The sequence below is a fragment of the Necator americanus genome, chromosome IV, assembly GCF_031761385.1.
Source record: "Necator americanus strain Aroian chromosome IV, whole genome shotgun sequence".
In the NCBI taxonomy this organism is placed as follows: Eukaryota; Metazoa; Nematoda; class Chromadorea; order Rhabditida; family Ancylostomatidae; genus Necator; species Necator americanus.
Genome location: NC_087374.1, coordinates 12,333,935 through 12,361,752, shown reverse-complemented (window position 1 = coordinate 12,361,752; position 27,818 = coordinate 12,333,935). Strand labels below are relative to the sequence as shown.

Genomic DNA, 27,818 nt, shown 5'->3' with positions numbered 1-27,818 from the left:
TCAGACCACATCACATCCGCCAAAGTAACAATTGTTTCATATTCATCAATTAGAAGCCGTCACATTATAGCTTCATTTGTGATTTAGTCTGATGGAAAGAACCGAATTTAACCTCAGCAACCCGTTGCTTTCAGTTCATCTTCGCCCTCCTTCTTCACCAAGTAAAGTGTTGTAAAGCTCTAAAAATAGTGAAAGATTGGAACTATTGTTCCTTTTAGAAATCTGGATTCATACCTCAGCAACAGTGGGGTGAATGCCTATGAGGCGGTCAAAATCAGCTTTTGTTCCACCCAACTTCAATGCAATTCCGAAGCCTTGAGTAATTTCACCTGCATTCGGTGAAAGAATATGGAAACCAACAACTCGTTCCTGAAATAAAGACATGAAACTGGTAGCAGACAAAATATTTCAAAAATTAACGAACCTTCTCGTTTTTCAAACAGATTAGTTTGCAGTAGCAATGATCTTTTTCCGCTCTTTCTGCAACAGTGTATTCTAGTGGGAAGAATACAGCATGATACACTATGACGTTGTCTTTGCCGTAATGAGCATAAGCATTCTAAATGTATGAAATGAAGCCTATGTTTGAAAAAATATAGCTAGTCGAGAAGTTTGCTCACTTCTTCAGAAAGACCACAGCAACCGTATTCGAGGGGAGTGAACACAGTAGTTGGAACATCATCGTATTCTGTCTGGAAATCATGAAGTGTTAACCACAGAAAATTATCAATTGTAAACAAGTTCTTGCAGAATAGGAATAGGAAACAAAATGATAAATTACGCTAGAGATGATATACAAATTCTACCGTAACTTCTTACAATCCACAAAGTACAAAACAAGGACGTGAATCCGTAACTAGAGCCAAGGTAGCGAAAACGAGAAAAAAAATAACTTGATGGTATTTTCTAAACAAGTAAGCCGTGGTGGAACTCAAAAGGATGTATCGGGAAAAAGAGAACGGTATTTCTGCAGAATGTAAGGACAAATTCTGGAATTAATAGAACCCACGAGATCATCAGCGCCACCGTACAGTCGTTTCATTAACACTTTGCCGGCCTGGATAGCTACTGGTGTCAACTCTGGTGTCCCTTCCAAAACGTCTCCAAGAGCATATACATAAGGGCACGTCAAGGATTGTTCTCGGCGACCTTTCACCTAAAAAAAGGAGGACAAAAAAAGATTTTCTTTGATATGCATGCAATGGAAAAACTTTCGGGATAGCATGTGGATAAAGATACCTTGCCGGCACGATTGGTTTCTACTCCAACTATATTCAGACCAATATCCTTTGTCATCGCGTCTCGACCAATGGCCATTACCACCTTGAAAGGAAGGATGTATAGAAACAACATCGTAATAAAAGAATGTTTGCAAAGCACCTACTGTGTCAAAATCGTCACTGGATTCCACCTTCGTGCCATCTTCATGTGCTTCTTGCCAGTACACACGAAGCTTCCCTGCTTTCGTTTTTGTTTTTGGTTCCAATTCCTCTATTCGGCTTGGTACAGCTCTAAAATAGCTATCGTTGGCATAACAACATAACTGGTAGTGCGAAAACAATTATATCTCAAAAGTGGCAAAGTAAAAGTACTGAAAGCATTGTGTAAGAGTAGTAGTAGGAATGAAAAGGATATGATAGTGGAGAAAGAGCATACCCGACAAATTTCACCCCATAGTCCAGCATTTGACGACGTATCCGTTCAGCCATATCTTGGTCGAAGCCTCTTAGAAGAATTGAACGAACCATTACCTTGAATTACGATACGATATCAGAGAATGTGATTTCCATTCGGTTTTACTATATATCCAGGGAAGCTTGTTATTTGTCTCATTGCTCACATAAAAATTACTTTTGAAATTCTGCAAACCAACAACATTAATGTTAACCAATCTAGTCAGACGCCATTTCATAAGAAGTTCGACCAGCAAAATACCAACACAAAATTTAATGCAAACAGATACTAGAAACCGCGGAAAGCATATTTTTCTAATCGATTCATTGCACAGATTTAGCAATGTTGTTATTTTAGGATCAATTGGAACTTACATTAACATTACTTTCAGAACTTCGCGGCACCAAGTGTGAGCCGCTAGTTCGACAAGTGCGTTTGAAATAACTCTCTTAAGGACATTGGCTAATTCGCTGAACTTTCAGAACTTGCCAGAGCTTCAGAGAAGACTGGTTGCGAATGGGTCGCTTAGAAACAGGCGAAGCGAAGTATTATTTTAATCATTTCTCCTTTATGTATTTTTCCTCTTCATTAAAAAAATCACTTCAACTTCTTCTCAGAAAAAAGAACTATTCAACAATAACTCACAGTAACATCAAATCCCAATCCTTTCAAAAATCCTGCGCATTCGAGTGATACGTAAGAGGCACCGACGCAGAGTGTCTTTCCAGGTGGATAAGGTAGCGAAAACAGATCATCACTGCAAAATTAACATTTGAAAGTAGCTACATAACTCAGAATTTTTTCGTTGACGAATCCGTTACAAAGCCGCACCTGGTTATTGTGTACTCTCTTGCGCCAGGCGTGTTCTCTGGATAACGAGGACGAAGACCGGTGGCTATTAGGAAACGATCGGCAGTTATCTTCTCTGATACTCCCTTTTTGTTAGTTGCAGTGATCTCGAACGGTCCAGTGAAAACTCCATACGAATTGATATAGGTGACCTATGCAGGAGAAACCGGTAGTTCGAGCAAGTACGCAAAAAAATGTGGGATTACCTCACGCTCACGTAACTGCACTCGATAACCCCAATTCAAAGATGCTATATGATCTTGAACACCATCTCTAAGGTTCTTCCAATTGTGCGTAACATCGCCTTCTGGCAATTTCCAACCGAACATCTTAGCATCCTCTGAAAACGTTGCAGAAATTTTCATATCATCAAAATGTGCTATCTTTAAAAAGAAGAAAGTAAGCGGAGCGAAAATGCCACTGTAAAAGCCTGACTCACTTATAGAGTGGCCCAGCAGTGAAGCTTGGTGCATCAGTTTCTTTGGAATGCACCCGACGTTCACACAAGTTCCGCCCAGGCCCCACGTAGATCCTTGTGGAGAAGGCTTTACAAAATCCAAAACGGCTACTTTTTTGCCATGACTGTAACGGATACAAAAGAGAGTAACTTCGAAAAAAAAAACATAAAAATATAAATGGTAGCATGGTATTAAGAGTGGAAGAAGTACAAAATTTCGAGAGCCTTTGAATCCCTGGAAGATCGAAACTCTAATTCACTAAGTTTTCCTGCGAGAAAACCCTTCCAACAATGCATTGAGTGAAGAGGCTGAGTAGAAACGGAGGTACCACCGCTACGAAGTGCTCGTCAAACCCCAAAATTTTAAATCTTTCATAATCTCGCGCTGTAGCTGTGGCGGAGCATCAAAAGCGGACGGAGATACAGGCAATTTGTTTTCGCTTTCAGTTAAGGCTATGTTTGGTAACTCAGATATGCAGCAAATAGCTAGTTCAACGAACTTAAAATAATGCCTTGTCAGTACTTGTAACCTAATTTACTTCACCTCTAAAGTTTATATATATATATATATATATATATATATATATAACTCGGCAGAGTATGTCGCAAATATCGAGTATGCTCTAAATACAACAAAGAAACCAAAAAAAAAAAGACTTCAGTGTATCATATATCTTCAGAAGAAAGGAGATGTACGAAGTAGCATACCTCGCCGCCATTTTTGCAGCTGCAAGGCCTCCTGAACCTCCACCAATCACAATGAGATCATATTGATGATCCTTGAGCCATTCTGCTAATATACGTTTATTTGCTAACTTCTTCAGCTCTTCCACGCCACCAACTGCGTCGCCCTGTAATAAGACATTTTCACAACCTTCCACGAAGGCGCCAACAAACTTCTAGCTAACTTTAACAAACACGAGTGGCCACTGATTTCTCAACGTGATAAGCTGAAGCCGATCTTTTGCTGGTCCGTTCACACGCAAGCGAGTTACCTCAACGTTTCCAGCGTATCCACAAGTTTTGATCACATTCAGACACTGAAAACGAATCATCAGAGAAAAGTTCGGTCTGCACCTGTTTTGTTACCAGTAGGACCACGCTATGATCATTGGTGGAGCGTAGGTGCAAATGAGCCTGCGGGTCCACGCAAGCCTTTGGCACTGCAGCTCTTACTTTTTCCTACTGACTATTTCTACACCGTATATCAGTTGAGCAATTTTATCATCGCTCGTACTAAACCTCTGAACACAAAGAGAATGCAAAATTAGAGTCGCAATAATGCTATCCAGCTTGAGACGACGGATCTATCGAGCAATTCTTACTTTCTTAATACAGAAGAGTTTAGAGAGCTAAAGAGTATGACGTCTTATTTTTTTCAGCAGCAAGCACTAAGACAACACAAGCTGGGGAAAAATGTAGTTGAGGTGGCTTAGTGGCGATCTTATTTCTCGAAGTAAATTATCAAATCAAGATTACATATCAGAGTGCTAGAGAAAATCCTTTTTTGCTAGTCCAGTAGTTTCTTCTGAGTTCAGAGCATCTCTTCACAAATTTGTAGGAACTTGATTACTGTCCCACGCTTTGTGTGACTGCACTAACTGTTAATTATGAACAAATAAAAAATGGAATAGGAATGTAATCACTACAAACCAAGATGTTACAGATCTTCTAGGAGCAAAACCAACGATAGAAGTACCGTAAAGCTAGACTGGAAAATGACTTTGTTGAGGCTATATTACTTTGTTCATCCTCTGTTATATGAGAAAATGAAAACTATAAAAAGCGAATAGAAGAGAGATGCGGGAAGTTTCCTGTGTACTGTAGAAAGAGCCGAGCACGCTTTCACTGAGTGGTCGCGTCATATTCTTTGGTTCCCTTTCGTTTGGTTAACGACAATCAGAAATATTTGACGCAGAATACTATCGATCCAGCTGTTATCGATAGTCGTGGTGCTTCGATCCTCAGAAAGATCATAAGCGAAAGATAATTGCTAGGTACTATTAAAAAAACAGTAGAGCCGAGAAATAAGAATGTGTCACGCATCTTTACACAGTTACGAAATTAACACAGACCAAAGAATTTCGTTGAGCTTTGATGTTTAAATAGAAAAATGAATACATCGTAGGAAATACTCGAGCACTTTCCATCTCACATCAAAATTTTCGAGTCGACAGTACTTGTGCTATTCTGGCACGCACAGATCTGAGCAAGAAGGATAGATATAAACTCTTGTGAGATTTTTCCCCAAGTACGAACAGTTGGAATGAAATGTTGCTCGAAAAACACTTACAGCATTTACTTCGGACTCCTCTCCAGAATGAACAATAGTCAGTTTAGCTGTAGAAATAGCTTCGAGTATCGAAGAGACGTTAACGTGAGTCTCGGCCCGTCGAGCACGCGAGCTCGACGAGTTCGGCATGCTCGCCGCAACAGCTCCCATTTCTGGAGCTGATGCTTCTGCCGCTAAATTGTAGAATTAAAAGGAAACATTCAATAGAAAAAGGTGCCAACAACTGCTGTGAGACCCTGCCTACACATCAGACTCAATCGAGGAACCGAAGCATTCGTGCTTTTGTGTTCACAACTTCAAACTTATTGTCACTTTTACAACCAAAATGACCCTACAGCACATGAAAGCTGCAAAATAGCGGGATGATGAAAAAAGGGTGTGACTTGATAAACTGAATAGTTCTGCGCTCATCGTTCCAGTAGCAAAATATAGGTTACATACGGAAATTGCCGAAATAGTCGAGAACAGAAAAAAAGTGGAGATAGAGAGCTCAATGGTTCGAATTATCCAAAAACCCGATTGGAGAAATTCTACTTTTCGTCTCGTCACTCACAATTCTGCTTTTCGCAATCAAACAATAAAAATAGGAACAATATGTATTAAGAGGTACACTTTTGAGACCAATCTGAAGCTAAATCAACAAGCGATTACGCCGATCTGATAGTACTCGTCGTCCAACTCTACAGTTCGGTTAATCAAATTTGAAAGAAAACGCAAAAACTCCCTTCGAAAAAGTTTGGTAGGTAAGGTACACACCTTTGACGCATCTAATAGTCTTTTATTAGTTTACTTTTCCCACAGCGGGAGTATTTACGAAATGCGCTTTACTAGTAGTTCTTAGAGAAATAGATGCGTACTATTTTGTTGAGGTAAATCGGAGTGAAATTTGTTGTGATGCCTTTTTACTTCAAAATTAGACGTGGAACGTCTAATTTTGAAGTAAAAAGGCATCACAGAAGTTTAGAACGAACAAGCAACTAAATATGGAAAATATGTTGTGAAAATCGATGTGAAAGAAGATTAAACATCATGAAAACACTAGGGACTGGAAATAAAAAAAGCATGAATCAACCGCAAATCGAGCTGTTTGGTCCAGTTATTCCGAACATTATTGCAGAACAGATAATTCCTGCGAAAAGAAATGAGAGAGACATACCCTGCGAAGTTTTAATTTAGATCTTTAAAGCGTTCCTATTCTTTTTCCTTCATGCAATAAATGTGTGAACAATGCCAGGTGGTTCCGCAGTGTTTTTCATCATTGATCAAAAAATAGAAACATCATATTGCACTTTTTCTGCTTTTAATCCGAATCGAAGCTAAGAATCGATGTAACAAACAAACCAGAGGAATGGATGTGAACCGGAATTAGCTGCTGTCCACGGATCAATGCTGAAAGCGAAAAGAAACGAAGTCGTTCGTGAAGAAGACGCCAAACCAACGATGTCCCACCAAGAACCAGGGAAAAAATGTGTTAAATCGAAGGCGATGGCGTGTGAATCCAACCTCGGGGAGTGAGTCATAAGCAGCGCGCGAAATTCGATTGCACGAAACATGCCGCACCTTAGACCAATGCATCGATTGCTGCGGTGTACCATATATATACATGCACACATATAAATACGTACATACATACATACGTCCGTACATGGTGTGGTGTATTTGACTCCGCACACTGTCAACAAAAAAAAAACATTGAGTTCTTACTGTGCAATGAAGCGCATGAACTTGCAACTTTCTGAGAAAATACGACACAACTTTTTGTTTCCGGCGTCTGTCAGCCACGGGGCAAATGTTAGCTTTGGATAGAGGAAGGATTTGGGCGTAAGAGAGATTGCTTAGAAGTGGTCGGAGACAGTAAGCGGGAAGAAGTGCCTGCATTACAGTCAGGTCAAAACGGAATGAAGCACGGTGCATTTGCGTACGCGTTCGAAACGGCCCGGTGGTTTCAGCAGTTGGAACCGAGGTGGAACCATCGCAAACTGCAGCGATGGGTGGTGTCAAAAAGTACCAGTACGCTCCTAACCGCTACGCTCCACCGCACCGTCTCGAGAGAAGCCGCGTACGCAACTGCAACCGTGCTTCATGTCGTTTTGACCCTACTATGCCAAAGTTTATTCATTTGCTACCCGAATACCTTATTTGCAAGCTGTCCATAAGATTTTCGTTAGCAATTTTTACAATGGCCTGCTATAACGCCATATTTGGGCTATAATTTCCAATAAGGGCGAAAAGTGGGTATGGATCGGATGCAGTGGACGTCAAGGAATTTATGAGGAGGGAAGCTATAGTTTACAAACATCTATGGAGTCATTTATTTGGAGTAAGTCTTGGTGCGAAAACAAAGGCCAAATTCTTCTACAACACAGCAAACAGTACCAATCAAGATACGGTCTCTTCTCTTCAGCTGGAACATCTGCGAGAAGAGGTAACTGTAACTGGTTTCTACCACACATGTTTTTGTATTCCACTCTAGTATTGCTTCATTCGCGACCGCACGCATCGTCTATTATCAGGAGAGGTCTGTTTTTGTTGGGACCGACTTAGTGTTGAAAAAGCTGTTTGAGAATAGAATAGAGGGGGTAATGGGAAGGAACTGAACTTTTCCATACAAGATCGAGACAACGAGGATGTGTTCAACATGTTCCCGAAGTTATAATCGCCAGAGAATGCGTTTAACCGGGCAGTATGCGAAATGACCGCAACACGTGCTCTTTCTCTTCGTGACGTACGTTCCTTCCCCCTCTGCCTCTTCCAATCGAAGACGCACTGGAGTTCTTCAGGTTGGGGTTTGAGAGTCGACTGTAGTCGGGTCAAAACGACATGAAGCACGGAGCAGTTGCGTAAGCGCCCGCGCTCGAGGCGGCGGTGTGGAGACCGTGGTTGGAATCGAGGTAGGACCATCGCGAACTGCAACGAGTGGTGCTAACAAGAGTACCCCTCGATCCTAACCGCTACGCTCGCAGATTCATGACGTTTTGATCCAGCTATACATATTGTCGGTCCTCATGTAAATATGCCATGCTGTACAGAATCGTTGGAAAACCGAAGATTCTGTATTTTCTTTCGTTGGGGAACAAGAGTCAAAAAAGTGCAGCGATAAATCGCTGCCACTAGATCTGGTGGTACAAGTAAAACATAAAAACTAAAGTCAATAGTTGGCTAATGGAGGAAATCTTCTATAGTTTGGAAGTTCTTAACGACCTTCACGACCTGTTTCCAGATAGCTTCGGATAATTGCCAGAGAAGGAAAGAAAAAACCACCGATTAAACTGAAGACCATGGAAGGATAGTTTGATTCCGTTGATTATTAATGTGAAGCGAGATTCAATATTGTCAACACTTTTTATTACGGCTAACCTTTTGGCGTCGTTGCCTTCACCAGAGCCTGAGTAGCTCCGCGAGGCGATTCTATCACGCGGAGCTCACATCACACCAACACGGCTCCTTAGGTTCTGACGGAGGCGGTGATGCCGAGACGTTGGCCGTAATAAAGAATTTCATCAATGGTCACTGCTTCGGAAACGAAGCACCGTGAATATTCGCTAACTTCGGTCAGTAGGCAGGTCAAAGCAACCGGGAGTTCGGTGCACTTGCGTAAACGGCTGCGATTGAGGTGGGACCTTTATTTATCTCTACAATACGCCTACAATTGCTTATGTAACTGCATCAAGCTTGAGGTCGTTTTAATTCAGCCGTACAATGACACTGTAACCTGCGTAATCTGCGAGCGCTTGAAGACTGCGTCGCTTGGAAGCAGCCGCCCACGCAATATTGCGCTATCATTTCGGGCAGACTAGACTGTAGGACGGCTAAGTGGGATGTCAAACTTTGTCAGTTGTGGTATATGACCCTTTGCAACAGTATCGGTAACGTTGTGGTAGGAAGTAGTACGTAAACGTCATCGTGTTCCATTAACGACATTGTGGGTAGCAATAAAAACGGTACAAGGCAGCGAAATACAATCTGAATGTAATGTGATGCATTTGTGGAGACCAACGTTGCTTCGATAACGGTACGAGAAAACAAAGGAGCGACTTGTGACTTTGTCGAAAGTGCTGACAAATGGAGAGTGAAACTGATAACGCCGAGCAGCAAAGTTCGCTTTTTTCCAACGAAGACTTAAGAACGTTTTACAAATCGACTTTAATCATGCTCTACTCCAGTCATCAGAATCAAAAGTGAAGCTTATCGTCACGATAACAAAGCAACTACACTGTAGAAAATTTTGTTTTCGGTCTGTCATCTGTCATCTATCTGCTGGTTACACGTGATATCCGAGAAATAAAGGAAAATGATTTTATGCGAATTTGTCCATTTTTTCCATGGTTTGACTGATGGTATTTGTGTCTGCCTGGGACGGGACAATTTTTTTACAAAAATGAAGAAACGAAAACGGGTTTTCATCGACGTGACTATACTGGATATACGTAACATTTGTTAAGTACAAAATCTAACAATGATCTACAGCAATGTGAGATCTCAAAGGATGAGACAGCGCAAATCTACAGTACACCGAACGTATTGTGTAAGCTGCGGAAATATGTCATGTCCAGAGTCATGGATGTATTTGGCAAAAAACCCTCCTGACGACGATCCACTCACCCCATTCTTTTTGCTATAGCGTTCATATAGCAGTGAAAAATTTGTTATAATAAACAGAATTTAAAAAAAAAAACAAGTTGGACGCTTGATAAATAAATCGAAATAATATAATATAGTAAATATTAATAAGTAGTACTAAGATAGATATTAATATAAAGTGCTGCAAGTAAAATAAAAATAATTCGTAGTATAATATAGACGTTACTGATAGCTCACTGCAAAGAATAGAAGTGTGTCAGTATGTACATAGGTGGACATATAAGTTGACAAGATGGGAAAGCTCTCCCCTTGTGTTCAGTCGAAAAATCCACAGAAATCATTATTTTCGCAAAATGGAAAGAGAAACAGGTGGGAGCAATCGAGAACACGCGTTAAAACCATTTTTCACACTATTTCCTACTATTTACAAACAATTTTACTCATCGACAATGGAAGCGAATGGTTCAGACTTCGATCCCACGTGGAACTTTTTAATTTTTTCAAAATGAAAAAAAACTAACATTAACGCAGACCACATTCTAAAAGCATTTTCTTACTACTTTCTACTTCCTACACACAATTTTTCATTGGCGGTGATTACAGATAGTGAATAGTTCGATTTCCGCCGAAATCTTGATTTTTGCAAAACCGGAAAAAAAATTGCTGAGAAGAAGATTTCACCGACAGTTTTTCTGAAATTGTATTAAGAGCACTGTTCACCGCATATAGCTGTTATTTAAAGGTCATTTAAGCGATCACCTAAGACTCTGATTGGAAATTACTGCTGGACTGGTCGGATTTTGTTAGCTTGAAATAGACATGAATAACAGACTGCAAAAGAAACGGAGGAAGACTGTTGCGTTGGCTTTTTATAAGGAAAACCTGCGCTGTAAGACGTTAAAATGTCGTTTTCAGGTTGTCTTCTGGTTTTTTTTTGATAGCTAGTTGAGAAAAGTTAGGAAATTTAGCAATTTTCTCAACTTTTTCACAAACAACTTTTGAGAGAACTAAAACTACGTAGAAGAAAGTGAAAATGAATTCTAGTAGCAAAGTCCCTTCTCTATAAGGGACATTGAACCGAATTCATTCTTATAAACTACCAGCTAACCTATTGGACTTTGTTCGAGGTCGCACAGATTTTGACGATTTAGCTGGAAATCTGAAATTTCGCACTTTTTTCGTTACGAGATTACGGTAGCGTGGTTGGAAACTTCGGTGTCATATTTTACTAGAGCATAAAGAAAAACCCTCAAGTGCAAATTTTGGTCTCTGTAGATGCTCTGGTCCTCTCAAAAGCTAGTTGAGAAAAACTCGAGAATTTGAGGAAAAATTTAGAATTTTTCTCAACTGGGTTTAAAAAATCTGGAAAAGTGGAAGTACTATAGTCTGTAGAAGTATTGAAGAAATCTCTCTATACAACAGTGCAAAAGATGTATTGGAAATTTACTTTGTGCGTCGTTATTCAGAAACTCGAGAAGCCTACTTTGCACTTATTTTATCCGTAAAACCGGTTATAAATGTCTTTTTTTCGTTCAGTAACAGCACCGAAATTGCTTTTTTAGGTGATAGTAAGAAAATTCGATAGTTGTGCTCTTTAAAGGCATCACTCCACGAATCTCGGGTTGTACGGGTTTCAGGTGGGTCATGCTTATACTTGGTCGTAGATTATGGTGAGGAGGGTGATTCGGTCCATTTCTTCCTCACTGCAGTAGAAACGGCCCGGAAGATGAGGCGCGTGCTCAAGGCTGGCGCGCTCCAATACAACTCGTTGTGGAAAATAGCGCGCGCGGAACGCTCGAAGCCGTATCTTCCGGGCCGCTTTTTACGGCAGTTAGGAAGAAATGTGCGGGACTGATCTCTGATTGTCGCAATAAAAACAACGATGTGTCGCATTGCGCCATCGACTCTCAGTTATTCATCGTTTCTCTCAATAAAGTACGCATATGCGTATTTATTTATTCATTTGTTTTATATATTTATTTATTTGGTTGTAATGAAGCAGTGCCGAAGCAATGTTTAAAGGCAGCCTACCATGAATCTGGGGTAATGCGGATTTCAGGTGGAGTATGCGTATACGGGGTCGTAGATTATGGAGACCGGGGTGGTTCCGCTCATCTCTCCCTGAATCACTGCAAGCAGCCGGCCCCTGAATGCTATTTTGTACGACGCCATCTATTGCAACGCTCCACCCTTGCACGCGTAGCGTCCCTCCCTGCCTATCGGGGCAGTTCGAATTGACTCTCGACAAATCCCAGGGCGAAGGCGGCGCTAGGGGTGGAGCGTTGCAATAGATGGTGTCGTACAAGCAGCATTCTGGAGGCGGCTGTTGCAGGGAGAGATGAGCGGAACCACCCCCGTCTCCATAATCTACAACCCCGTATACGCATACTCCACCTGAAATCCGCACCACCTCAGATTCCTGGTATGCTGCCTTTAAGCCAAGAAAGAAATGAAGTTAGCCTCCGACGGCTTTTAGTACTCAATACGAAGTTATCTCTGGTTAGTTCCGTTTCTCTTATGAAGTAATAATACACAATTTTGCAATGCTTGAACTTGATGGTTACAACACCAAGTTAAATACGTAATTCTTGTGACAGGAAGTTAAGTTCCTTCTCTTTTTGACTGCTCTCATACTCAGCGTTTTCCATTTTTTTTGGTGGAATTTTTTAAGAAATTCACTTTAAAGCAAGGCCGGAAGGCTTAGTTAAGGATGCATTGTATAATTTATGCTCTTTTTTCTGTCTTCTACTCTCGACCTCTCGGATTTATCCTAATCTCGATGTCCTTCATTTGTTTAGTATTTTTAAAAACTAGTTAAGGACCAAAAATGGTGAACCTATGCCAGGAAAATCTTTAAAAGATGCTTCCGCCCACCCACCGCACCACACCCCCCCACGCAGCAAGGGAGAAACTCGCAGCCACACGAAAAAACCAACCAATATAATAAAAACCCACCAACTACAAGAAATTATCCAAACCCAGAAAAAATAACATTCAAATACCATTCCCCAAGTTTCTATATAAACTAGTAGAATAAATGTGTGCCGAGCACACGAATCGTGTCAACCCAACGCAGCACCATAAAACAGTAAAAGCCAATACTATACATCCTAAACTCCACATTACCTTCAAAATTTACTAGAAAATGTTATATCGAGCGTCTGTCAAACCAATACTCTGTACGTTATACAGTTTATATAATAGAACTTATGGTCTCAAACTCCACCACCGTTTATCGCTTCATTTTTATCTATTCTCTACATAAAACAATACGGAGGTAGGTGTGTAGTGGCGAACAGAGAGCTTGTTTTCGAGATATACATTAGGTACAGTACGCGAGACATACCGCGCCTCGTTAATCGTGGATGCCAGTTTACCCAGCTAATAAACAAAAGAAACCTTAAAAGAAAAAGGAAAGAAGAAGCAAACACCACAGGGACATTAAACATCTCCACCCCAGAGAGAATGAGTGTTTTCACCAACAAGTCGAGACAGGATAATTTCTTTCACCACATTCAAATGGCATCCCTAACAAACCTATTCATTCTTTCCTTCTTTTATATTAACTGCAAGCACACTTATGTAGACCTCGAACAACACCTCCACGTACTTTCCTTTTTTTCGATTTTAATTTTAAGAAAAAAAGGGGGGGGGGGGGGGGGGGGGGGGGGGGGGGGGGGGGGGGGGTTTTGAAGAGGTAGCAAAAGAGGAGCAATCAGGCTACTGTAGCGATTATGACGGTATCAGGAGACCAACTAAACCATTAGCCCCCGGACCACCGTTCCCAATCTTCACGTCATCTTCTTTCCTAGCATTTTGCATCCCTTAATATGTGTTTGTTTAAAGGCATCATCCCACGAATCAGGAGAATCCCACAAGACTGGCGCGCTCCAATCGGACCTCTTGTACAAAAATGGTGCGCCAAAACGAACGTATCTTCCGGGCCGTTTTTTACGGCAATTAGGAAGAAATGGACGGAATCACCCCCTCTCCGTAGTCTCCCATCCCGTATACGAATACTCCACCTGAAATCTGCACCACCTCAGATTCGTGGGGTGATGCCTTTAACACTATCCCTCGTCTTTGCTCTTTGCTCTCTTCATTTTTCTCCTCTTCCGACCTGTATATGCACTACGACATTACCTAGATTACGACCCTCTCCTGCTCTGACACCCTTCTTACTACCTTGAGAAATTCTCAAGGTGAACTGGACTCTGACCATCTCCGCGCCGGAAACCGGCACTAACCTATCGATAGGACGATGACGGATATGACGGACGTGAGGAGAACAGAAAAAGAATTTGACGACTGCGAATTGAAGAAGTAAGACTATGAACTCATCTTACTCATGCAGAATTACACCTAAAATGACTACGAAGCCAAAGAAAAGAGAAAGAGTTTCAAGAAGATTAGTCCCAATGTCCTATTCACTTGGCAAAGGCAGGTGTAGTTGGGTCAAAAAAATCTGGAATCTGGCACAGTTGCATAAGCGGCTGCGCTCGACCATGGATAGCCACATTCCGACTGCAGAGATGGGTGGTCTCACTTCGAGCGCAGCTGCTTAACTCCATTAGGCTTCAAAGTGTTACAACCCGACTCTACTAGTGATCGCGGCCACCGAGGATACGTCACGTTGATATAGCACCTACGGCTACTTTATTACTAGCGGAAATTGTTCTCGAGTATTTGTCGCACTTCCACAGTAACATTTTCCCTGCCTAGCTGGAGCTCCTTTTTTCTGCCTTGCCCTATTGAAACACACATCGCGCCCCGTAGAAATACGTACGTTACCTTAATTCCTCTACAATTATCTTTACCTGAATATGCACTGATACATATGAAACAGGACTCCAAAAAAGTTATTCTGTGAACTATGGAACGAAATGAAACGCGTAGTTAGATTATATATTGAAAAACTTATGAACCACATTCCGAGCAATCGTAGGCACTACGGTACCGATATGAACAATAAGTTTTTTTAGCTTTACTTCTGCAGCAAAGGCGAGTTTTTGAAACAATTTATATCAAGAGTTGACCGACGTTGTAGAACAAACCTTGTGGTGAACAGTCGGAACAGAACAGTGAATCGTCACAGCTTGCTCTTCGACAGTGTGGCAACATCATGGAATCATCCGCTAACGCACGATACATGCTAGGAATGAAAGTTCTTTAGGACCAGAACGCACTTCAACTATTGAGCTCTCGAACAGAGAAGATCGCTAACGAGGATATGGTTACGAACTTCGTAGTTTTTCCAACTTAGACCCTTTCACTCTCGATAGGACACGTGGTATGGTCAAAACGACATGAAACACGGTGCAGCTGCGCTCGAAGCGAGGCGGTGGAGATAGCGGTTGGGATTAAGGTGGGGCCATCGCGAAGTGCGGCAACGGGTGGTGCTAGCAATGGTCCCACCACGATCTTAACTGCTATACTCGACCGCACCGCTCAGGTGCAGCTGCTTATGCAACTGGACCTTCATAAGGTTTTGACACCGTTATATAAGTTCCACTAGAAATTCAAAAATTTCTGTAGGGAAGACCGCTTCATAATTGAGAAAAGATTCTTTTTCTCGTCATTGCTTGCAACATTGCGTGCCTCGCGCAACGACGACGTCAACAACAACCGAAAGTTAACGAGTGCGTACTATCCCTCACGTGAGTTTGCTGTCTCCTAAAAATAAATTGTGACAGCAGCATCCGAGAAGAATTTTTAGAGAAATGGGAGTTGAGGTAGTGGGTGGGGATCACCCGAAAAATGTGTACTTGTGCTAGTAGCCAAACTAGTGTAACTGTACTAATAAAGGATGGAGTGTCTGGCGTTAATCAATCTGCTCAGGGTGGGCCAAAACGTTCACTTCAATTCAAAATCGTTTGAAGTTTACGAACACGTATCTAGGCTGTCCTCCACAACGGTATACTGCCTCATAGTGGGGTGCAGATGACTCTGGCCGTCGAACTGCGATGGACAGGGCTTCCTAAGCTGAGAAGGAGTTCAAAACATCTGACATTCTGACTTCTTGGAATCGGAAGCCTAGCTACGAGTAAATAACCACTGCTAAGTTTCATCACTGTGTTAGCAAAATGTCGCAAGGTGGCTGCCTGATACGTATGGGTTGGGCGCCGGCCTGTGGTCGGGGTCAAGCGTATGATAGGATTTCCCAACGGGTTGTCTTACAGGAAGAGGGTTGCAGAGGAAAGGGATCATGAGGAAGTGTGCGGTGGGCAGTAGTGAATGGAGGATAGCATGATAACCAGGACAAAATATTATGTAGTATTAAATAATTACACACATTACATTAAATAACATCAAAAACAATACACTACAAAATGTTATATTAAGTTTCTGGCGTAGAACAGTTACAAGGACTCATCAATATTTTGGTCTAAAGATGGACAACGTGTTGACAATGTTAAAATGGTACGCGCAAGTTCTACACCCCTGAGCCAAATTTTTGGGAAAGAGATAGAAACTTGGAACGTTTAAGTTTAATTATAAATGGTTTTGGGCAGTTTAAACGTGGATCATGCAGAATGTAATAACCGAAAAAGCTCAGATTCTGCGCACATTGTTAGGCCTGGAAGATAGCAAATAACTCCGTGAAAAGAGGACCAAAAGGAATATTTTAGGTAGTTTTTCAGAGAAGAAGATTTGCGCTACAAAACAGTCATATTGCTGTTTTTTTTTTCATCTCCTTGTCTTCTTGAAATGGAGATGAGACAAAAGTTAGAATTTGTCGACTTTTTTTTCGATTTTTCCCATGTAAATTTTGAGAGAACTTGAGGACCCAGAAAGGAGAAATTCTGCGTTTGGGTCGGTCCTTAGTCGCTCTATCCGAATATGGAAGACATTTTGGAACTTCTTCCCTCCCCCTGTTCTTCTAGAATAGGAAAGCTTGCCAAATCCCGATTTTTTCCTTGCACAGAAAAGTGTATGAACATGAACAAAGCCTAACACGCAGCCTAACTTGATGCTAAACATATCTCCTTCCAGCTTATTATAGCTGAAGGTTTCCTTTGTCAGATGCTATGTGAAGCAATTTCCAGGATATTACTGTTTTTCAAAATTTTTGATGGAAAAAATCTAGGAGGTTGCAAAAAACAGAAGTACGTTAACTGTTTTGTAGGGCGAACCTTCTCCCCTAAATAACTACCTAAGAAATTGTAAACCCCCATAATTCTTCCTCTGGACCTGAGTCTGCTCTTTTCTGTCGTACTATGTGCTCTAATCAGTACTTAAGATAAAAGATATCCAATAAATATCAGAATAAAAATAAAATAGAATAAGAATGAAAATATTCCAACAACCAATTTGCTTCTTGGAAGACCAATTTGAAGGGGGGAGGGGGGAGGAAGCGCATTCGAGAGGGTCGCGTCCTATCACTACGCCTGATACTGCCTGTGGTGCAGGCTAAGCTCGCCAGGCAAGGCTGGTTAATTTGGGGAAAATGGTTCTTGCCATTCCAGCATAAACACTTCCTTAGTATCCTGAACAGTGGGGCCCCGTGGTCTCAGACGATGAAATGTATGGCGACCGGTGGGAGACGACCAGATCTAAGGTTGCGCAGGACGTTTTTGACGTGGACCACGGCGACGCTTGCCCAACTCGACATGAAGGCTGTCTCAAACTTTGCTCTTACAAGGCGATAACAGTGCCGGCAAACACTAACCTGCGCGCCATTCTCGGAGCTGCAGAGCGTATGTAATTCTACGTGATTACTCTGCAAGAGATCGTACGACAGATGAATGACGGTAAACTCATCATTTGAAGAGAAAATGTTCCGTCGCGTAGGTGATGTTGGTTTGGCTGTGCAAGCGTGTGTCATCTATCTCGTCGATTCTCACGAGATCCTGTCACCTCGTCTGGCCATTCTTCGCCTCCGCGATCTGCGCCAAAAACTCATCTGCATCATCAACTGTTACTCACCAACATTAGCAGCTGAATCCAAATTGGAATCGTTTTATAAAGAGCTGGATGAAACGATCAGCAATGAGAAATCCTTTTACAAATTTGCTATCGGAGACTTCAACGCAATAATAGATAAGGCCACAGATGAGGAATACGGGATGGGAAGGCTGGAGTGGGAGACCGGAATGAAAACGGCAATCGTCTTGCCGGGAAGTTGTCCGTCACTCTCCTCTTTCATGGTAATTTTCTTTTCATGAAGATAGATCATCGTCGATGGACGTGGTAAACGCCCAATGGCAAGACTCGTGCAAATTGAACACGTACTCACCAACCGGAGGTGGTTCCAAGTTGATGTCTCGGTGGTAACATCCTTTTGTAGTGGTTCTGATCGCCGTCTCTTTCGAGCAAAAGAAAGACTTACCCATACGATGGGAGAACATCTGATATCGGGAACGAAGAAGGAAAAAAGTTGTCCACGACGATTGCATACTCAAGGACTACTTGTTAAAAGGCTTCAACGAGAAGGACCCATGCTGCGCTCTGCCATCCTGTGCTAAACGTGCCTCGAAGCCGCGCACGACAAACTTAGATCAGATTTCTAAGACCACCAAGGCATTGTTGGAAAAAAATAGACTTTGAAAATTGATCCGAACGCATCGCTCATTGAGCGGCTAGTAGCAAGCACTAGCTGCAGGAAGGCCTCACAGGAAGATCTTTCGAAATACAGGCAGAAGAAAATTCTGGAAGCAGCACAAAGAAGAACGAGTCTAAGGAGGTACCGCAGGGATCTTCGCGAACATAATATTCCGCTAGCAGCCTTGCTGAGCGAAGACGGGACTCGCACGTCTTCTCGTCGTGAGATGAAAATCATTACGGAGAGGTTCTACGCGAACCTTCTCCGTTCATCAACTCCCGTGCCAAGCCCGATCATCCCCACTGGTGAAACTCCATCTCTTTTCGAATCTCCTTTCCGAAGTACGAGTCACTATCAAGAACATGAAACCTGCCAGAGCCACAGGACCTGATTTTAAATAAGCAGTCATTCTAAAGTCTCAAGTCTAAAGTCTAAAGAAGTGCCGCAATGAGCCGCGTGACAGTCTTGCTGAGCAACGACGTCGTAAATGGAAATCATCACAAAGAAAATCTGCTCGAACCTTTTCCGTTCGTCAACTCCTATGTCAAGCCCGATCATCCCCACTGGTGATGCACCACGAAATCTCCTTTCGTAAATACGAGGTCAAGAACCTGAAACCGAGCACAGCCCTCAAACCTGAGTTTTAATCTACAAACTTTCTTCGGGCTGATGGCCATCCGCTCCATGTAATTCTGGCGGTGCACATAACGTCCTATCTTCAAAAAGAAAGTATCCCAAAACAGTGGGAGAACAATTCTTATTGATGAGAAAGGTGACCGATCCTCCCAGACCAGTCAGGTGCTAATTTATCGACTCCTTTGGAACTACCATTCGATATGCTTGTTGAGCGTGTCATGCAAAATGTTTACCAGGATCATCTTCGTGCTGAAGTACTGCCAGCGTTCGCCGATGATGATGCGGACGCGTCCTATGTGAGGACATTGGCCAATCGCTACTATCGATGCACCACAGCTTTTCCACCGCCCCGTTACCATGCTTGTTAGAAAGGGAGAAAAAGAAGGCGATACTATATCGCCGAAACTGCTCACGGCTGCATTACAATGGATAACGAAATCATTTGCTTGGGAAGAAAGGGGAAAGACAGAAGATTCCTCTAAACGCCTACTATGAGTGCGGAAGAGAACAACTTGAAGGATCCCAAATCGTGGAAACTTTGCCATACTTCTATCTTGGACGTTCTATGAATTTGGAAAACGACCTGAAGCAAGAGGAACAAGATCTCTGTGCCAGCCTTTCGACTCAACTGTTCTTTCAGCCTTCTGTTACGAAGCAGCGCACACTATACTTAGCCGGTCTTCGCAGCTTCGATTCAACAGGAATGTCTCGTTTTCCCGGCCCAGTCAGATATATGTCGAAAGGGAAGTCAGGAGTCCCATAAAATACTAAACGCCCTCGAGGGAGATGAGGTGATGCGTTCGCTGCGTGGATGGACCTGTTGAGAACTTAACTGGATACTTCCCAAGAACTCCATCAACGTCACTCGCGAAACTTGAGAACGTCTTGAGCTAAAGAACTGGAGGCCAGTGAAGACCCGCACGTCCGGTGAAGACAGACTATATAAGTATCTAAATGTCTAGCCAGTACATTGAATTGTGGGCTAGCCGATGTACCAGGTCACTATTTTGATCCTCCCAGACCAGTCAGGTGCTAATTTATGGAATCCGGAGTGGTGAAGGACTTGGTGGCTATCAGTGTGGTCTCGTACCATCGTTCGATCGTGCAGACAGCGGATCCTCTTGGCGACTGCGCTACACGGACACCCGTAACTGTACTAATTAACGTAATTACCAAATCAACCTTGCCCAGTCATTCAGATCTCAAGAACCATGCTCAGGTAACCATTACGACCACTTTCAGGGTGATCCCCACTAACTCTGTTCCTCCGATTTTTTCGCAAAAAACCTTGTGATCAAAATGGTCAGAACGAGCTAAGAATGGTACAGTTGCACAAGCGCCTACACCAGTAGCGGCGTTATGGAGGTGAGCGTTGAAATTGAGGTGAGACTGTAAAGATGAATGGTATGCGCTAGCAATATTCCATCCTCGACTGCTAGCTCCATCACAACGCTCCGAGCGCAGCCGTTGACGCAACTAAACCAGACCTCAGATCGTTTTGACCCGACTGTAGCACTTTCGTTTTCCTTCCTGTTTGAGGATAGTGTCAGAAATGTAAAGGGGCCGCCAAAGAAATGGCCGGAGAGACCAGACAAGGTGCGCAGGACGTTTTACTTGGACCACGGCGACGCCCCAACCGACAAAGGCTCCAAACTGCTCACAAGGCGATCAGAAATTTTGTTTCAGAACACAACAGAGACTGAATTTTAGAAGTCGGGGGTATCCTAGTACCTTAGTAATAATCATAATAACAATAATGCGGTTGCCGTCTAACGTGTTGTGTCGGCGTGACGTTCTACGTTCTTGATGGAGGCTCGATGTGGACAACTGATTTAGACGATAATGGGTCCGATAAGCTACACGAAACACCTTCATGTTCGGTTTTCTAACATTTTTTTTTTTGTTTCGATTAATACCACATGGGTAGTATCACGTAACCGATTCTTTTTCGTTAGCTTTGTCGTTTGTTTCGTTGCTAGAATGCCTCTTTAATTCAAAATTGTATATATGAATTGTATTTCTTACCTGCTCTTTCGTGTAACTGTGGATGACTAGAACATTTTCATAGTTTAGTCGCCACAAAAAACATGACCGCTAGGAAAATTCCCTGTATTGCTATCATGCCGGCCCCTTTATTTTTATTTGCAGGAGTTCCATTTTACAATCGTTTTTCTCTTGTAATTGTGCATCAATACGGATATTTCTATGGTTACGGCAATAAGGTAATCCTAATCATCTACAACCAAACAAAAAAAGCTCAGAAACACAATCTCTACAAACGAATCTTAACTTGAAAGTAGGAGACGAAACTAACGAAAGAGGATTTCTTTAAGGATCACGTGATGCTAGCCATGCAGAAGTACCTACAAAAGAACAAAAGTCTTTCAAACACTGGAGAAAAAGAGTCACGAAAGACCCATCGTCCTAACTGCCGTGTCGATCAATCTTTCACGCCTTAACTAAAGGTGAGGTGTGTCGCACCGACCGTACTTATTGGAGAACATGAAGAAGAAGAAGAACAAATTCGGACCTAAGTTCCATTCACAAAAAATGTCGAAGTTTTAGGGAAGATTATTCGTCTTACTAATAAGATGATGACAAAAGTGGTGGTGAAAAATTATGAAATGGTAGCAGATGTATGACCGCGAGATGGGCAGCTTCAAAATTAAGAGTTGTTAAAGTTATGAGAAGGAACAGTAATGGGCTCCTCACTGAATCGCACTTCTCATGATTAATTATAGTAGGTAATGGTACATATAAGTCTCATGAAAAGTGAATAACAAAAAGCACTGTTCCCGTTAGTGTGCTGTGGAGTAAATCTACTGAAAACTGAAATCGAATTCTCCGTACCCTTTTCTCTCCATGCACAGGTGATTTGCTCAGTCGATTGCGAACTAGTGAGGTAATGTGCAATTACATTACCGCCTAAACACATTACCGAAGCCAATTTTTATACTTGGTGCCTGAGCCTATGACGCATGTAAGTCGCCTATTAAAATTAAATGTATGTATACAGCAAGAGTCAAGGCAGATCGCAACAGATAGATTTCCAATTGTGTACAAATATTAGAATAAGTCGGCGTCAAACATGTCCAGTCGAGAGGCCGCGTCGCAAGCTTGTTCTTTGCTTGACACACAAGCCCACTACCCACCACTCTGCTCCAATCGAAGACATCTCGTTAAACGCCTGCGGCGTCGAATATATGCGTAGAAGGATCAAAACGACATGAAGCATTGCGTACGCGGCTTCTCTCGAGGCGGTGCGGTGGAGCGTAGTGGAACTCCTGCTGCACCCATCGCTGCACTTTGCGACGGTCCTCGGTTCCCAACGCTCCCTCCACCGGGCCGTTTCGAGTAGGTACGCAAATGCACCGCAGCTACACTCGTGATTAATGTCGTTTTGACCCGACTACACTCTTCACCTCTCTCTTGAACTTACCAAAGATGGAACGCTAATGCTCAAAGTGCACATGATTTCATCTAATATCATGTCATAAGTTCTCCGAAATTATAGAAACTCAAAATTAGCCAAGTATTTAAGTTTGACTAGTTAATTCCTTTGACCGCTACTTCTCGAGTAACTAAAACTTTGTTCTCTCATCTGTATGGTCTGTACAATAGAAAAATATTTCTCTAAAAGTTCTACTCGACAAATCCTGAGGTGTATCAATGTAACAGCAAAGTCCTGGCCATCTATAGATAGGATATATTTATTCCGTCTTCAGTTCCTTTGTCGATTATGGATAAATCGTGGCTGAGCACTTCAACCGTAGCTTCAGCATGGAGTTTCTGAAAGCGGCAGAAGAACTGCGGAACATACGCCTTGTACAAATTTTCTTTGAAGGCAGCATCTCACGAATCTGACGTGGTGAAAGAATCCGCAGGAAAAATTGGAGGTGGGGTTGTAGATTGCGGGATCCAGAGTGCTTCCAGTCATCGTTCCCAAATAAAAAAACTGCCTAGAAGATGCCGTTTCTCACGACGTTCTTAGTTCCAATGCGCCAGCCTTGTGTTCGCGCCGCGGGCTCGCCCTACGAGCAAGCGGTCGAAGAGTGATGAGGTCTGTCTTCTCACCAGCTTGTTCAAGTAAAACTAATGGATAGGATGCTGAGGAGACCGCAGACTGTACAAGGGACTAACGCATTCCGTAGGAACGCTAAAGCTGTTCCCACGGCGTTTTTTACGACGATTAAAGAGAGATGAGCGGAACTATCCCGTACTGCAATCTACAGCCCCATCTCTAGCTTCTCCAGCTGATTCCCTCACCATGTGAGATTAGTGGTTTGCTGTGTTTAAAGAAAACTTGTAAAAGGCGTATGTTCCGCAGTTCTTCTGCCGTTTTCAGAAACTCCATGGTGAAGTTACGGTTGAAGTGCTCAGCCACGATTTATCCATAATCGACAAAGGAACTGAAGACGGAATAAATATATCCTAATATTAAAGATTTTTGCGAAAACGGATCAAAACAAATATTCTCGCTTTATTAAAACCTCAAATTTGAACCAATCATATATCTAGCTTAAAAATATGGCGCTACTGTGCATTAAAGGATAAAGTGTTTGGTGTTAATCAATTCGTTTGGGATGCTCCCCCACGTTCACTTCAATTCAGGACCGTTTGACATTTACGAACGTGTAACTGGCCTAGACAATGGCTGCCGGGGACTACCCGATGTGTTAAGTCAATGTTTTTATCCTCCCAGACAAATCTGGCACCAATTTATCGACCTTAGGAGGGATGAAGGTCTTGCTGAGCACGAGGGTGGATTCGAACCTCCGATCGATCGTGCAGCAAGCGAAACCTCTTGCCGACTGCGCTACACCTGCCCTACTCTGCATTATGCCGCAAAAATTTCCAATGTCTTCTTTAGATCAAAAATGAGGTAGATGTGCAGCAATCATCAATTGTATAAATCATGCAACTATCCTTAAGCCGAGCATTCTCCATCGTGGCAATAATAAATACTAAAATTGCACTGGAACTAATAAGCCTTTCGCTATGCATTGTGATTAGTAGATAAAGAAACCACTCAGTGAGAAAAAGGAGCGGAAAATGCATGTAGAGGTAGCAAAGTCAATCAGGCACTGTTCCAAAGCAGATGCTTAAGAAATGTCACAGTATTGCAAATAACACTTTTCCTCTTGCACTGAAGAAAGGAAAGCACAGAACAAATACATTGACTGAAGTATGAGAGGGAAATCTACAAAAGAAAAATGTTTGCAAACCTTTATTTGAAGTAGTAATACTAAGACTTGCTGAAGGCTGCCAATCGCTTGACTTAGTAGACATTAATTGAACGGACTGTGACTGGCTAGCTGACAAAAATCTATGATATGACGACGACCGAGGTCGTAGTGATGAAATAACAGTTCTGTTATTTTCTATAGAATCCATGGAATAAAGGACTGGATAGAATGGCGTATTGCGAATTGGACGACCAGGAGGAGGATGGTATTCGCAGTAAAGTCGACGATTAGTTGGACGCATCCTTCCGCTTTGGAGGGAAAATAACTTTCCACACTCTTCTCAGGAATCCCTCTCTGCCCAGTCCGAAAAGTCGTCGATTTTCTTCTGTGCTTGTTTCCTTAAAAATTTGAGATGATTCCAGGATTTTACGTCTAGTTGAATTTCCGAAACGCTGAAATAAGAGCAGCGAGGGAGGTTAAAGGATGTGTGATTCTTAATGGGCATAGATGAAGATGCGGAGGGGGAAACACTGAGTGCTATGACATTATGTCAGCGACCATTTAAGAAAAGCGAATGATCGACAGCAATAGTTAGAAATGAATAAAGAGAATCGACAGCAATAGTTAGAAATGAATAAAGAGAACCTTACAGCAATATGAAAAGGTCGTTTAACTAGTAGTCGGGAGAAATTCTCATGATTGTGAATAAAAAGTTCTCGTGGAATCCTCAGTGAGTGACAATTGTTTAATTAAAATAGGAACGAGACAATGTTCGGACCTTTATGTGCTTTCCGAATTCACCTCAGGAATTTTCATCAGAGTCCTCCTATTTGGGAGATTTTCAATAAAAAAAAAACCTTCAGTTTAGTCCCACAGAGCAAATTACCTTTCAAATAATTACACGCTGTCAGAGCAAAGGATTGCAGAGGACAGGCACAATTCTGTTCAGTTCATATTGTTTCTGGATTGGAGGATTGTGATGTACGACAATGTTAAACAGTTGAATCAGCCTAGTGGGATATACGATATTCTTTTTCTACAAAACTACAGAACACGAAAACTGACTTCTAAGGAAACCTACGCAGGTGTTTTAATGGCAGTGTGAAGTAAGTTATTACAGCCTCCATAACTGGTAAACAACTGAAGCAAAAACTGCACGAAATCAAAGAAAAAGTTCCAATTAAGAATAGCTTTAAAGTTGGTTTAAAGTGGCTGACATGCAGTTTCTATACATAACATATGAATGCCCGATAACACCTTTTATCCCCATAATGTAATCATGGAAGCGACGCACAGTTGGCATAATAGAAAACTTATATTTTTAATCATCAACAAACCAGTAGAGAGTAGAAGACAAAAGTCCCCGAAAAGGCAGCCTTCATGAACGAAAGGTGGAATCTTAGGGAGGAAACAAAAGGCAAGAAAAGGAGGAAAAGAAAGAGAGTACCTGCAGCTGCTGTGCATTGAGTCCAAACACCCCAGACTTGTACTGATGCGGGTAGAGCTTTGCCGTGTGATTCTCATTTATTTGTTCAAGAGCTGGAAAGGAATGTCTGCGCCTATTACTCAAATCATTTGCAACGAAGCATAAAGTAAGGGAACACAGAAGAGAAGTGGAACTCGTAGTTGCTAGGTAACCACACGACTGTGGTATGCACTATGTTATTGTGCGAAAACCTATAACAAAATTATCGTCTCCATTAGGTGACTGCTTCCAATTTCGACTTCCTATTTTATGAAAGACTCTGAAGACTTTTTTTATTTTCTCAGTATGCAACGTACTCTGCAGTCTCAAAATCGACAATTATTTACATCTGAATTTTGCGAAGAACAGATTGTAAAACTTCTTAAATATTACTAACCGAAAATAAAGACCACATACTCATTTACGTATTCCAATACAAAAAATTGATTGAACACAAACAATTTAGCTCCTAATAAAGATCATTACAAATCTACAGCTCAACGAGATCAATGTAAAAGCTGGAAACTTTTCATTTTTTTTAAAGATGAGACGGGCGGATGAGCTGTTTCGAACAAAAGTTATTCCGAAAAATTTAAATTTTCTCCGAGCTTTTCATTTCGAAATCCAATTTAACGTGATTCAGTCAAAAAGAAAAGCAGAATAGTTCATTCTTCGATAAGAGTGACTAACTTCAGTCACGCTAACTCAGGCTCACTCCGAAATAGAGGAAAAGTATAATAACTAGATTTTCACTGTCTACAATTGAGAATGTGTTCAGAAATGTCGAAATAAATATGCACTCCAGAAAAAAATTAGAAAACTGTGGGGAAATCTCTTGTTAATAAAGACCAGAATTTTGCAAATATTCCCAGTGTGCTGAAATTTTCCTAGGATTTTTTCTGCTCACCTTTACATTTTTGTACCTTTTCATCTGAAAGTTTAGCGACATGATCATCTCGCCTGGTTAGGCGAGTGACAAAAATTACGCATTTCTCTTATTTTCACACTTTTCGGAGCCTTGAAAATGAGAATGAGTTTTTGAAAACATGAGATATTTGCGCAGCATCCCCATTTGTTTTTAGTTTCAGAAGGTTTGGCCAAACTCGAGGAGTCATCCTATACTTGACAAAAAGCAAAGATAAAGACCATTCTTCACCATCGCTTTTGCGTATGAAGCTCGCTTCTTTTCATTTTCTTCGGTCGCTGTTTGCTAAAATTCTCTAAACTTCACGTGTTTGGACAGACTACATTCATCAATTACGAATGTTATAAGGCTAATAAAGAAGTTCTCACGTCTCGTTGTGAGTAAAACCGAATCAATGTATCTGAATATACTGAAAGTAAAGGAAGACCACTTTTTATATCATTTCAACACCATTTATTTATCCTATCTGAGTAGGCTCTCATCCATTTTGTGATGAAAACTGCCGCGATATTCACAAAAACAGAAGTGAAGTTAGGATCAGGGCAAAAAGTATTTAAGCCCACTAGTCAAATTGTTTTTGCTAAAGTTTCAAAACCAACATACCGCGATATCGTCTTTCGCAAAGCGCTGCATCAAGCGTTGACGAATCAGATTTGAATTGTCGTTCAACTTCTCTACCCAGGAAAACAGCTAGATCTCTGGAATAAAGCTTTTAAAGCAGCGAAATCATAACGAACAACAGCAAATCATAGTGCTTCCAATGGAACCATAGAAGCATAGACAGAAGGTTCCATTAAAGGAAAAAAACATTTCCATATACATTGTCCAACTAATAATGAACCAAGAATCTAAGCTCAAACCTTTCAGGGCTTTTGTATTGGTCTTTGGGCCACTTTGTCACCAATCGAACATATTGTTTATAAAGATATTTGGACATAGAGATCTGTGCGAAAGTACGATTTCGGATACACATATAGTTCCCCAATGGGAGGGATTCTTGTGACTGCGAGCACATCTCTGATATTCGAATAAGAAGGATAGAAGAACGTTTTGTTCCGAACGAAAATCACAATTAAACATCAAAATTCCCAATTAGATTAGTGAAAGAGGATGCATAACAACAGCTGAAAACAATGTGATACCAGTAAAAGTAAGAAGAAAAAAGAAACAAATATATATCACTTCAAAGCGAGAAGAAAACAATGTACAA

General features: G+C 41.7%; 3 protein-coding genes across 4 annotated transcripts; 1 reads left to right on the top strand and 2 right to left on the bottom strand.

The window, feature by feature from the left end:
* Positions 1 to 113: 113 nt before the first annotated feature.
* Positions 114 to 24,519, bottom strand: RB195_001048 (uncharacterized protein; the record flags this gene model as incomplete). 2 transcript variants are annotated; one of them, XM_064197644.1, is made up of 17 exons in its annotated part: positions 114 to 179; positions 235 to 369; positions 425 to 559; positions 621 to 692; positions 1,010 to 1,156; positions 1,240 to 1,323; positions 1,385 to 1,511; positions 1,657 to 1,751; positions 2,320 to 2,431; positions 2,506 to 2,675; positions 2,730 to 2,863; positions 2,963 to 3,105; positions 3,689 to 3,831; positions 3,889 to 4,020; positions 5,274 to 5,446; positions 6,615 to 6,662; positions 6,730 to 6,793. In XM_064197644.1, the coding sequence occupies 17 exons, from the start codon at positions 6,791 to 6,793 to the stop codon at positions 114 to 116; spliced, it is 1,980 nt and encodes a 659-aa protein (XP_064053526.1). The 2 variants fall into 2 exon arrangements, with proteins under 2 accessions (XP_064053526.1, XP_013293079.2); XM_013437625.2 differs by lacking the exons at positions 6,615 to 6,662; positions 6,730 to 6,793 and adding an exon at positions 24,258 to 24,519.
* RB195_001049 (uncharacterized protein) lies at positions 17,377 to 19,400 on the top strand (the record flags this gene model as incomplete). Its single annotated transcript, XM_064197645.1, has 4 exons — positions 17,377 to 17,551; positions 17,625 to 18,001; positions 18,470 to 18,737; positions 19,186 to 19,400. 4 exons carry the CDS (start codon positions 17,377 to 17,379, stop codon positions 19,398 to 19,400), a joined length of 1,035 nt encoding a protein of 344 aa, XP_064053525.1.
* Positions 24,506 to 27,623, bottom strand: RB195_001047 (uncharacterized protein; the record flags this gene model as incomplete). The annotated part of the gene is made up of 4 exons (XM_013437624.2): positions 24,506 to 24,616; positions 25,666 to 25,757; positions 27,212 to 27,306; positions 27,469 to 27,623. The coding sequence occupies 4 exons, from the start codon at positions 27,621 to 27,623 to the stop codon at positions 24,506 to 24,508; spliced, it is 453 nt and encodes a 150-aa protein (XP_013293078.2).
* Positions 27,624 to 27,818: the final 195 nt, after the last annotated feature.